Source organism: Echeneis naucrates, chromosome 10, assembly GCF_900963305.1.
Source record: "Echeneis naucrates chromosome 10, fEcheNa1.1, whole genome shotgun sequence".
Lineage (NCBI taxonomy): Eukaryota > Metazoa > Chordata > Actinopteri > Carangiformes > Echeneidae > Echeneis > Echeneis naucrates.
This window is the reverse complement of record NC_042520.1, coordinates 25,873,850-25,887,382: the sequence shown is the minus strand read 5'-3', so window position 1 is coordinate 25,887,382 and position 13,533 is coordinate 25,873,850. Positions and strand designations below refer to the sequence as shown.

Sequence of the window (13,533 nt, the reverse complement as noted above, 5' to 3'; positions counted from 1 at the left end):
GACACACACTAAAGGAGTGTGCAATGAAGATATCATTGCTACTCTGTGAAAGAGCCTCTCTGAGAATAACAGACCCACAGAGACCTGAGACTCTTTAAATCTGGAATTTTAGTCACCTGTGCTATGGGATTAGTGTTAACATGTCTGACAATAATCGTCATGGTGCTTTAAGTTGTATTTCACTGCATTCAACACTGTGATTGCCATAGAGCACTAATTATGACTTTACTAAACACCATATGTTTCCAAAGTCTCAGAAGTAGACAAACACAAATAATTTCAAAGAAAATACTAAAAAAATTAGTTACACATAGACCCTGATCTTTGGTGGCTCCTGGCTGCTGAACCAAATCAAACACACACTTATTTTTAGGGACATGATAAGATTTCTATTAATCACAGAGAGCTAATCATGAAAAATGTGTATCAAATGTGCCAAACAACTTATTCTGCCATTCACTCTTGTTCTGTGTTAGGTGGATTTGATGATTGAAACTTGTTAATTTGCCAATATGTCTTGTTTCCGTACTCCTCCCTTGCCTATAAGCAAACTCAAGTGGATCTAGTTAAGAATTTACCTCAGATTTAAGTATGGATACGATATATTTTTCAAAGCATTTCATAACCACAGAAGTTAAAGCCACTGGTCTCTAATTATTATTTTCTGTAGGACAGGGATTCTGTGGAATAGGAACAATGGTAGATTTCTTCCAGAGGGCAGGAACCAGATGTGAATCAACAGATTTCTGAAAAACAGGAGACCAAGCAGGAGTTAGTTCTTCTTCAAAGGTCTTGAGGTGAGATGCCATTAGGACACTGATAACTAAAAAGAGACTGAATTTTAAGGAGGTCATCTACTAACCTTGGACAAGGGTCAGTTGTCGTAATTGACCGCAGCACATTATTGGATGCCAAAGAAAACTCCTGTGTGTTGAACCTGAGAAAGAAGTTACTGAGTTTGTTTGCTTTACAGATTGTCACTTGTTGTGAAACACTTTCTACTGGCTGTCATGTTGGTAGCAACTTTCATGGAGTCCCAGAATTTCTTAGAATCCATAGAGGTAAAATTCCATTCTGTAGCATCCATGTGTTTTCTTCTTGCATCCCTCAGTGATTGATTAAGTTCCTTTGGCACTGATTTTAAGTACAACCTATCATGATGTAATAACCTTCTTCGTAACCACACAGTCCACACAGAATTGAATATACTTTGTAGTATACTCTGTACTCTGTAATATACTCTATACTGTTATAGTGGCAGTAGCCACTATCAATACCCGAACCATGAGAAATGTCCCAATCTGTACAGAGGAAAGAACCCTTCAGAGTCACAATACTGTCCTTAGACCATAAAGTCACTGTCTTAATTAGTGGTTTGCTACTATTTAAGACAGTCTTACAGGTGGGGATGAGATGGACTGTGTTATGGTCAGAATTTGACAGAGGGGGCTTTGGCCTGACACTGTATACATTTCTTATGTTCCCACAACATTTGTCTAACACCTTTTTGTCTTGAGTGCCACACCTTACATATTGTTGAAAACCGGGAAGGGACAGTTCTGGTTTGCAGTGATTAAAATCTCCTAATATGAAAGCTGGGGCTCCAGGAGTGCATAAGCAGTTGATTGTGGACACAGTCAGCCAGTCCACATTTTTGTTGGGGGGCACATACACAGAGCAGATGACAATATTGCCAAACTACCTCGGGAGGTCAAGAGGTCTTTTAGATAAGGCAGAGCAATTCAATGTCAGGGTTACACACTGTCTCCCTCACGGTACCGTTCCTACACCATTTGTCATTCACAAACCAATGCCGGTGCCTCCCCTTCAACTCATCCCTGAAGATTCATTCCTGTCTGCATGGACAAGAGAGAAACCTTCCAGCTCTATCAGGGAGTTGGGAATGACTGTGTGGAGCCAGGTTTCAGTAAAGACCAGCAAACCCGCCTCATGGTATTCAAAACATACCCTTGAGTTGGTGCAGAGCTCCTCCATTTTTCTTCTCAGGGAGCATGCATTGCTGAGAATTATGCCAGGCACTGGAGGTCTGCTGCCTCTTTGCCGGAGACGCAGTCGGATCACCCGGTCGGCCTCTCCTCCGTAACTTTTTGTCACACAGCAGAGTTTCAATTGCATCTGGCAGGATGGGCAAATCCGTGGGTGGTGATGCTCCCATGAAGCAGAGAGCCAGCAACAGGTCTCTGGTGTAGGTGAGCAGCATCTCACCTTCTGCATGAGGAAAGGTTTGGCATGTCCCCAGCAGCTCCAAAAAATCTGTAGCAGTAGCAGTTCTTGCACAAATAATGCCATGGTGCTTCCCGAAACCCCCTTACTCACTCAAACAGTCAAGTAAAAGCACAAAAACCAAACAATAAAGTGAGCAAAAAGCAGCGAGAAGCAACTGATTTCAGTCCCAGTTAGGTTTCAATCTCAGCCAGTTTCAGCATCAGCTAGCTACAATCTAAGTTAGTTTTTTCACAGTTAGTTTCAGTCCTAGCTAGTTACATTCTCAGCTGGTTTCACTGTCACCTGGTTATTCTCAGTTGATTTCAGCCTTGTGTCAGCTGGTTTCATACTAGGCTGGATTCAATTTCAGCTAGTTTCTCTCTCAGCTGGCTTCAGTGCAATGTCAATCGGTTTCAGTCTTAGCTTGTTTCAGTCTCAGTTATTTTCAGTCTCTCTCAGCCATTTTAATCTCATCTGGTTACAGTCTCGGCTGGTTACAGTCTCAGTTTCAGTCCCAGCTGGTTACAAACTCAGCTAGCTAGTCTCAGTTTCAGCTTAGTCTCAGCTGTCTCAGGTTCAGATTCAGTCTCAGGTGGCTATAGCCTCAACTGCTCTTAATCTCAGCCATTTTTTATTTCACCTGGTTAGTTTAGTTGGTTTCAGCCCATTTTCAGTTGGTTTCAGTCTCAGCTGGTCTCGGTCTCAGCTCTCAGCCAGATGGTTACAGTCTAAATTGTCTTGTTTTAGTCCCAGTCAGTTTCAGTACATGTTGGTTTATAGTCTTCATTGGTCTCAATCTTAGCTGGTTTCAGTCTCATCTGAATTCAGTTTCAGCTTATCTCAATCTAAACTGGTTTCAGTTTCAGTTGGTCTACCTATACTGCCTATCTGGCAGGATCACAGAGGTGCTGGAACCAATTTCAACTGAAATTGAGAAATCCAGCCAAACTGAGAGGGTTGCCAGTCTATCAGTTGATATATAGGGACATAAAGACATTTTAGAGTCACTGATTAAGCCAAGCGTGCATGTCTTTGGACAGTGGGAAACACCCAGAATACCTGGTTGAACCTACGGAGGTTTCCAAATGGAAACCTGGAAGGATTAGCAAGCTCCACTTACTGAAGCCCCACAGGTTTGTATCCAAAACCATCTTGCTGTACGATGACATCTTGCTAATCACTTTTCCACTGCATGGCCCATTTATTGTTACACATTAATGTTATAGTAATGTCAAGCTCATGATATGTCAAATTGCTTACTTTCATACTTAACCAGTAGCCAGTATGTATATGACTGTCTTGTATGGCACAGTACTATCTCAGGGATTTTAGGGTCATCTTCAGAATTAGACATGTCCCCAACCCTCAAGACATGGATCTGTGACCAAATGTGTGAGGGTAATAATCTTTGGCCATTGAGCCTTTGAATTAATACCTGCTATAAATAAGTGATGTCATTAATTAATATGCTGCACTGTGATATCGGTATGGAAATTAAGAAAGCTGAGCTCCAACTTCTTGGTTGTTGGTCACAGTACAAGTTCACTGATTCATTATAGTGTGTTAGCTACATCTCACAACTGTGTCTATAGCTTAACTAACTGCTGACAAACACACACACCCACTCTGATCACTGAGCTGTGACTTCATCTGGGTCCACTGCTTCACCCTAACCTCAGGGTCATCACAAAGGCCCCCTGCCCCCACTTAAATGGAAGAGAGTCATCCTGAAACCATGCAGCCATCTGTCACTCCTACTCCTCCTTGGCTGAAAAAACTCTCCAACACAGGTAAAACAGGTATTGCTGTCCATGTCAATCTGTCTTTACATTCCAGCTGTTTTTAGAGAGTTTTGTTTATGGCAATGAAGGTGCGTGGAACACAGTCACACTGATGTTTTCCTTGGCTGGCGGAGAGCAATCAGATCCACCAGACTGATATGCAACATTTTCATTAAAATATAAAACAACAACATCATGTTTAAGGCTCAAATGAAATGAATAAGATATTAATGATAAAAGTAAGACAGGGATAGAGACAAGCAGGATGCCATAGAGACAGGTAGAGAGAGAGACAGTTAAAGAGACACAGCCAGACAGTAGAGTGTAATGATTCCAGATGAGCTGAGTGCTCTGCCTGACAACTGAAATGAGCAGGAATCAATAGTGAGACCGTCTGTCTGGAGCAGATAAGACACACGCACACAATGTTGACTATTAAAGACGACAGCTTGAGATATTACACTATTAGTTATGCTATTTTTAATCAGCTATCATATTTAATTAATTCTTCGGGTCAGATGCTATCTGAGCGTTGAACTGTGGATATGTATTGCGGTGGGACTGTGTTTGTAGGTGGGTGGGTGGGTCAAGTGTGTGTGAGTGGAGGATGGGGGGCCATTACTTCTGTAATAGGAAAAGAAAAAACAGTAAAGCAGGAGGTGGAAGCAGAAACAGAAAAACTGAGCAATGCTGAATCACACTGGGATCATTCTGATTGATATAATTTTTTATAGCAATTATAATTTCCATATTATGCTTCAGACTATCTGAAAATTATAATGTGGTTTCTGCATGCTGCTTCTACCTCCATAGAACATAATCTATAGGCTGCAAGTCACTCTAGCAACACTATGTTATATTTATAAATTGTATGTTAATGTGACAGCTCCTGTGGTTTGCATTTTGTACTTGGTTGCATATGATTACATTTGAAAAGATTGTGTAGTTCTAAAACAATGTATTTAGATGAAAATACAGGCTGATGTGGGGAATTTTGCTGAGCAGAGCTTTTGTCACTGTTCAACTTTACTAACTACTTAACCTAAATACATTAGAAACCAGGTTTAGACTGCAATATGTTGAATTTCTGCGAACTGCAAGACAGGGATTGAAGCTGATTGTTGTGCCTCTCTTGCCGCTGTTTGACAATGACTGACATTATTGGAAGTAACTACTTGGAGCACTGGTGGTCGAGTGGATAAGAGCATGTGCCATGTAATCTTAATGTCCCTGGTTTGAATCCAGCCAAGGACCTATGCTGTAGGTCATTACTCTCTCTCTCCCCGTTTTTCTTCTTGGCCTCTCTACCAATTACTGATGAAAATGAAAGCTCAGAAATATATCTTTAAAAAACAAATAGAGAGCAACTTCCTGATAAGTGGGTGCCAGTGTTGAGCTCAGTATGAGATCATAGATTAATTTGATTTACAATAAGAACAGAATTTGTCTGGATTTTATTTCCACTATAATGCAAGCATTTTCAGTTATATATGACCAGTGTCAGCAAAAGTTATGTAAAATAAGAATAAATATACTAATACCACAAAGGAAGATACATGTGTGGACTGTGACTCAGAATGTATGATATCAATAGTAAAGTGTATCATATCAGAGGATGGCAGTGTGTGCAGACAGGTTTAGGTGTGAGGAAAGCCTCTGTATGGTCATCACCTCCCTTTGACCAGCCACCACAGAGACATCAGACAGCTCAAGCTGCTAATTATAGTAATTATGATTCATTACTGGCTGAGATTAATTTAATAAAGAGGAGGTTGAGCAGAGCTCGTTAACCTTCATTAGCATAATTATAGACACAAGCACACAGTGAGAAGGAGAACACACTGTGGAAACATGCACTGTGTGTGTGTGTGTGTGTGTGTGTGTGTGTGTGTGTGTGTGCGAAAGAGAGAGAGACAGTTTGAAGTATTAGAGGGTTTATGAGACTGATTTCGCATTTCCTCTCTCATCTCATATCTTAATTTTGGTTTAAAATACAACAATCTAACATACATATACATATGTTTTGTGTTTTTACCAATAATTATTATCAGTATTATTCTTTTGCTTTTGTTGCATTTTAGTGTCGTCATCATCATTATTAATTTATAGTTCATTAAATTGCTCTGTCTGTTTCAGGACACGTCATTGTGTGGCATTATTTAAGTGTTTCGTTGTTGTCTGTCTGTAATAAGAGACAAACCTGGGCAGTAGTCACCTCAGAGGACTCAGGTAGGGACTGACTGATGCCCCCCACCCCCCTCCACTCTATGTCCTTGTTTCATAGTTATTTAGTTCTGCTTCATAGTTTCCTCTACACTTCTTGAAATGATAATATTTCCCCTGGTGATGTGATGTTTAAAAAATTTGATCCACCTACTTTTTTAAAATAAAGTCATAAAGTCTCCAGCCAGAAAAGGGAAGTAGATCAAAGGGCCGATAATGGCCTCGGCTCTGTGATTGGCTAATCATGTCTCATTGTTTCAGTCATTATTTTGCTCAACTTTTAATTTTGCCGCCCTATGGATCATTGAGCAAGGCAATTACATGGAGCTGACCTTGTGTATCGGGGCGGGGGGGTGGGGGGGGGGGTTCTCCCGCAGCCTATCTCCCTATCTCTTCTAATTCCTTCCACAAAAGTGGCGTCAGTGCGTCATCACCTCCGTCTCTCCCTGCGCAGCACAACGAGAGGCAACGGAATATTAAGTCCTGGGCATTAGAATAAACACGTCGTGTGTTAAATCAAAATCCAATTCTGTGGTCTATTATTTTCTGGCATAGTAATGACTGCCAAGGATTAGGAATCAATATTTCACTGCAGCAGGGACATTACCGCCTTTATTCAGGCCGTAATTGAGTTTTGAGGAGGGCCTTGCAATGGAACCTGCATCCTAGATAAGAGTCAAATTCATTTGGATTCCTCCCGCACGAGCTTCCCATCAAGTCCACCTGAGCTCACCTGCCGCCGGCGCTCCACCCACGAAGGCAAATTTACGAACACAACAGAAAAAGAGTCAACTTGCACCCTCCCTTTTGGTTTCTTCTTCTCTGATAGGGAGTCGACCCAAAACGTTCCGCGCGCGCACCACAGATAATTGGCTATTAGTAAAAGTGGGATTAATTTGTTGCCCATTACAAGCTGCATAGTAGGACAGGAATGCATATATAGGGAAGGACACACACACACACACACACACGTGTGACAGACGTTGCTGGGGGGCCGGGTGAAGACCAAAAAAAGGAGTTGCGAGCTGCAAGACCCAGAGTAGAGAGAGCGAAAGAGAGAGGGGAATGGATTAACCATTTGAGACACGGATTCGTGCCCGTCCCGCCTTTAACTCCTGTCAGGCTCCCTGAGCGCGCACCCAGACAGAGCGCACGAGGAAGTCTGGACGTAGTTTGTGTGTGTTGTGTCACAGCTGGAAAGAGGCGCCGTCAAGCAGACTTACGGTAGATCCCTGGCGACTCTGCTGCGGTGGACGCCGAGGATGAACCGGAGAAAAGAAGTTTGAATTTTAACAGGACCGCATCCGGAGTCCAGCTACAGACGCATCAGTCCAGTGTAACCCATGGGGAAGTTGAGAAGCTGAAGCTGACCCGTCTGGATGCTGACCGGCCTGTGCTGTCAACTTCTGTCGCTAAAACACGCTTCACAAGGAAACTTTTCTGTTTACATGTCCCCTGCATTTTAATTTGGACCGTCAATTTATGGGAAAGACAGTTACGCGATGAACCGGGACAGAGCGGTACCGGGACCCGGAGCGGATGGGGCCCAGACCGTGATATGCCGGGACAGAGCCGTAGCAGGCCCCATGACGGACGTGGCCCATCCCGTGATGAGTCGTGAAAGAGCTCTAGCTGTACCCGACGGAGACGGGCTCCAGACTGTGGTGGGCCCGGACAGTGGAGACCTCCTGGATGGAGTTGCCGCCGGAGAGAAGCGGCTCTTCCCCAATGCAGTGAACGGAGACAGAGACGCTCAGGCAGTAGAGAATCATACTGAACCACCGCCTACGAACCCGGTGCTGGCGCCGCCACAGCAGGTAATGCATGGGGACAAAGTTGGGGGATTCTCTGTTGGGGCTGAACCTGCAGCAGCAAATGGAGCAGGCGTAAGATCCAGAGTGAAATGCTGATCCTGATTCTGCGTCTCAAAACCAGAAAATCCAGTTTCCGCACATGGGAGAGTTTAATGATGGTTATGGCAGTTTTTTAAACATTCCGCGGTCCTGTGTTGACCCCAATGCTGGCCCCCTGGGTCGGCCCCGTTTTGGCCCCCCAATGTTGGCCCTGTGTTGCGACTGATTATCAGTGAACTGAGCTTTTGTTTCTTCTCGGGTTGTGATAGAGATAATGTCAATTAACTCTGTCAATAAATTAATGCTTATTTTTCTCAGCGGCTAGACATATTTAGAAGTATGTTATTTAATATCGAATTTCTGTCATCGTAACTTAAAATTATGAATAATGCTATTCATACGAAAATTGCCTGAAGTTTTAGTTTGAGATATAATCTGAAGCCACCTCATGCATATGTCCAGAAATACTTAATTGCGAATTTCGTTTTATTGAAAGAGAGAATTGGATTATAATTATTATTTTAATCGGAGGATGAGTTTCTGAAAAAAAAAAAAAAGTGTAAAATGGGACTCTTTTGTGCCCATTGTGTAATGTGCCCATTTGACAATTAATGGGAAGATTCGTTTTTAATTAAGAAAAAATTGTATATTAATATTATAATTTACAAATGTTCTTCTTCTTCTTAATATTATTATTACTATCGTCGTCATCACCTATATGATTATAATTACTATAATTTTATGATTATCATCACATGACGAAAGAGAAGAACAAAAAATTTAATCATCTGAATGCATAGCAATGTCTGTAATATAATTATAAATATTGATAACAATTATAAAATAATAATTATAAAATTAAATATAAAATGATAATATTGGCTATTTAATCTTAAAACAGAAACCAGATCAAAAGGCTGAGTTCAGAATTACTGAACTCTGTATCTGGCGGGAAAAAAGAAATATAGGAAGCTCAAACTGAGCTATATTATTATGATGATGATTAGCATTGTTATGATATTATGTTACAATAATAATAATAATAATAATAATAGCCATAATAATCATAAAACTGTGACTCGCGTGTCGTTCGTCAGGGCCCCACTGGTCACCGGACCACCTCCTTCTCCGTGCTGGACATCCTGGACCCCAACAAGTTCACCAGCAGCCGACGACAGCAGCACGGGGGAAACCGGGTAGAGCGTGAGCTGAACGGAACTCTTTACGGAGCGGAAAACCGGAGAGGAGGCACGGGGGAGCGCGAACCCAGCCTAGAGCCCAGTAAAGGCTGCCGCGGTGCGGAGGAATGCCCAAGCAGTAAGTCCACGTGCATTCTCCCGCTCTTTTTAATCACTATTAACGTCATATTCGAATTTACTTTCACCAGGAGCCTCTCTCTCAAACCGAGACTTTTCATGGAAATATTCTATGTCGAAACAATGTATTATTGAATGACACAGTCGGTGCATTGCACTGCAATTTCTGACTATATAACAACAACAACAACAATAATAATAATAATAATAATTTAAATATATTTGTTAGCATATATTAAAATTATATTATTATTATTATTGTTGTTGTTATTTTTATTATTATATATTTAGGCCTGCTGGAGGTTTCCAGATCTAAATTTCCGGTTATTACCGCGTGCGAGTGGCGGTGTGGTTATGGGTGTGTGTGTGTATTTGTATCTAACTATAACGGAAGCTGACTGAAAAGAGGAAAGGAACGACATAATTTGTGAGTTCTGTGTTATTGATTGGTGAATGTACTTCAACCAGTAGTTCGTTTGTGTGTGTGTGTGTCTATGAGCATCAGCTGCTGTCACCTCTGTCTAATAAACATGTTTCGTGTCTTTTTTAATTAGAAAAAACGTTTGTTCAAAACATTAATACACAGCAGCAGTTTAACGTTCAACAAAGTCAGAAACAAGCGTTAACTTATTCAACAGGATTTTTAACCAAGACTAATTTGCAAAATGAAAACCCAGATTTTGCCGTTGGATCATGGAGAACAAATTTCAGAATATTTTTTAATTATGTGTATATATGGTATGATATGTCAGAAGATGAAAAAAATTATATGATATTATATAAACAGACTGATCAGCACATTGTAACATGAAGCACACTCTTAAGAGTAGAAACAGTGTGTGCATGTTTGTGGCTATATATGTGTTATAGTTCAAACGATGACATTTTTACACAGGTCCTGTCAACATGAACATTGGAAATTCTAATTATTTCATAAATTCAATGAGCTTGCTTTATTATATAAAACTGTATTATTTATTGTTGTAAAAAAATCTTAATGAAAACAACATGTCAACACTGTAAAAACATCAATATATGGAATACAAAGAAATGATAACCACTGATGATGGTGTATTTGGAGTTTTCCTCCATGTACCCTAAAAGTGCAGTATTAAAATTCAAAAAGATTATTCAATGATCTTCTGCCATACTTTCCACTTTTGTTGTGTCTGTCAGGTGAATATTGATCCTGTATTATCCATTTCGCAGTGTTTGCAACAGCCCTGAGTTTCCAGACCTCCTTGGCCCTCAAAGCCCCATTTTAGAATATTTAGAATTATGTTATTGTCAGCTGCAATAATCACAATCCTGAGCTCTCTCTGAACATTTTTTTAGACAGTGTCTTTGTTTGCTCACTTATGTCAAATGATTATAAGATATGTGGGGACTCACTGAAGCTCCACAGAGAAAGTCCTTGGTCTGTGCTCTTCATCAACATGGCTGTACTGAGCATCCTAGACTAAATGATGCTTAGGCACAGCTGAATTTATTAATTCCACCCACTGCCTTATTTACTCTTGTGTCTGTTTCTTTATAATTTAGTGTGTTTTTTTGTTTTTTTGCAAATTATTCATCCAGAGCCCTTAATTCACAGTAACTATGAAACAGATGTCTCATATACAGAAGGGTGGATAGTAATTAACATCCGTTGATGAATTAGTGTCTAAAACCTGTTTATATTCAGCGCTCTTCATCATTTACTAACTGCAACAAACCTGTACAGCCCGAGGTGTTTCTATGTGGTGAATCTCTGCCATCACAGACCATATCCTGGCTCAGGGTCAGGGTTTCAGTTATGTTTGTCGTACAGCAGCACTTAGTGGTCATGAGAGGAACTGCAGTTAATGGGCTCGTTTACTTACCTACTATTCACTTCATATAGAGCCACTCTCTGACTGGTGTTTGCTGTGTCTTTCCAGAGGAAGGCTTTGTGTACAGAAGCCACAATGAGGATGACTACCACAGATCTGGAACCCCAGATTCAGATGCACCAGATGGCCCTTACAGCAGTGAGGAAAGCAGCTCAGCCCTGCCCAATGGCAGTGAGAGGGACATGGGACAGCACAGCCAGCAGGACCCCTCCCGAGAGACCAAGAGCCCAGGAGTAGGGTCTGCAGGCCAGATCAGTAATGCTCAGACCAATGGGGCCCATGGTGCCAAACCCAAGAGGAAGCGCTCTGGCTCAGACTCCAAGTCAGGGAAGCCTCGTAGAGCCCGGACTGCTTTCACATATGAGCAGCTGGTGGCTCTGGAGAACAAGTTCAAGTCTACGCGCTACCTGTCAGTGTGTGAGCGCCTCAACCTGGCTCTGTCACTCTCTCTCACTGAGACCCAGGTCAAGATCTGGTTCCAGAACAGGCGGACCAAGTGGAAGAAACAGAACCCAGGCGCCGACACCTCTGCTCCCACAGGTGCAGGTGGAGCCGGAGGTACAGGGGGTGCAGGTGGAGGAGCAGGAGGGGGCCTGGGCAACCTCAGCCCTCTAAGTCCTTCCCCCCCAGTCAGCGGGCACCTGGCCATGCATGCTGGCTACGCCAGTCACCACCACCCCCCCACTGGCAGTCTGGTACAGCTGCCTTTCCTCACTGCTAGCCATGTTTTGTCCCCCTTCATGCTGGGAACACAGAGCTATGCTGCCCCCGCCTTCTACAGCACACATCTGTAGACAGATATGCCTGTCAGAGACGCTCTGACCCCAGAGTCCGTCAGACTGTGCTCTGCTCTTTTTACTACCAATGTTTGGAGACTTTGATTTCAGTGGATTATTTTGATAGAATGTGAATATCAACAGAACTGTACATAAATCTACTTCTAGCTCCTCTGAATGCTCTTTTAAACTATGTGTTAGACCGATAGCTGATTTCTTCGTTTTAAAAAAGTCTGTATGAATATTGAATGTTTATTTATGACTTAAGGAATGATTTCATCTATTGTCAGTACCTTGTAACTCCAGCCGTGGTCATTTTAATTTAGATGTTTTTTGTTACTTATTGAGTTTGTCGATGGTTTCCACAAAGTCCTTGGATGTATCAAATCCTCAGATCAACATGATATTGTCTTTGATATTAAAATTATAATACAATTAAACCCAGAAATCAGATGTCAACTCATTTTGATCTGTGGCTCAGAGCAGAAACATTCCTCCATGCAGTGACACGTCACCAAAGCTTTATGAAAAATCCATCTTTTATCATACCACTAACCCTGGTGGAAACACTTTCTGCATTTCTCTGTTACTCACAGAATGTCTAGTTGCTGATATGCATTCATAACATTGAAACACAACTACATTCCCTCACAATATTTATTTGATGGAAGTATTCAGATGTTGCAACTGGCATCAAGCCTGAGAACAGTTGCAACAAAAAAAAAATACATAAAATTTTTATAATATTTTTTTTTTTGTTTTTGTCTCAACAAACATACTTATCTGAAAATGTGGTTTTTACAATAATATTTTAGTGTTTTTTATTTACTTTTATTTTATTTATTTACTTGCTTATTTATTTTGATATATTCATTGAAGAATTTAGTTTTAAATGATAACACGATTGATCTTTTTTTAACTAATCAAAATCTAATTTAGAAAATGTTTTAAATAGTTTATTGATGCTTAAAAAAAATTTAAGAAAATTAAATGCTGCTTCCTGGCACAAAAGAAACATAAAATAAGCATACATTTTATATTTAGAACTAAAAATTATGGGGGGAAAAAAGAAAAGAAATACCACAGTGTAATGTCGTAGTTACATAGTAGTGTAGTAAAATAGTCAGCAGGGAGGTTATTCTAGGGAATTAAGGCTTTATATATCAACTCTGGGAACAAAGAGCAGGAAATAGAATGTAAGGTTGAAGGAGCTCAAATAGGTTTAAAGGAGAAACGCCATAGAACATAGAGCTTGATGCCATGAAAAAACTTTTAAGTCTGATCTGATGTGGAACTCGTGAAAAGGATATAAATTTCATGCAATTATTTAACATTATAGCTGCATTATCAAAACCAACTGAGGACATGTGAAACAAGATGTGACACCAAAAGTGTGAATTAAGATTTCAGCATGTGTCATGGACAATAAAGTCTGTATTTAAGCTCTGTTTCAGGTGAGAAAAGGTAATGTTAATGATACTTTTAAT

General features: G+C 40.9%; 1 protein-coding gene across 1 annotated transcript; it reads left to right on the top strand.

Moving 5' to 3' along the window:
• Positions 1 to 7,732: 7,732 nt before the first annotated feature.
• Positions 7,733 to 12,064, top strand: nkx1.2lb (NK1 transcription factor related 2-like,b). The gene is made up of 3 exons (XM_029511995.1): positions 7,733 to 8,047; positions 9,181 to 9,400; positions 11,319 to 12,064. The coding sequence occupies exons 1-3, from the start codon at positions 7,733 to 7,735 to the stop codon at positions 12,062 to 12,064; spliced, it is 1,281 nt and encodes a 426-aa protein (XP_029367855.1).
• Positions 12,065 to 13,533: the final 1,469 nt, after the last annotated feature.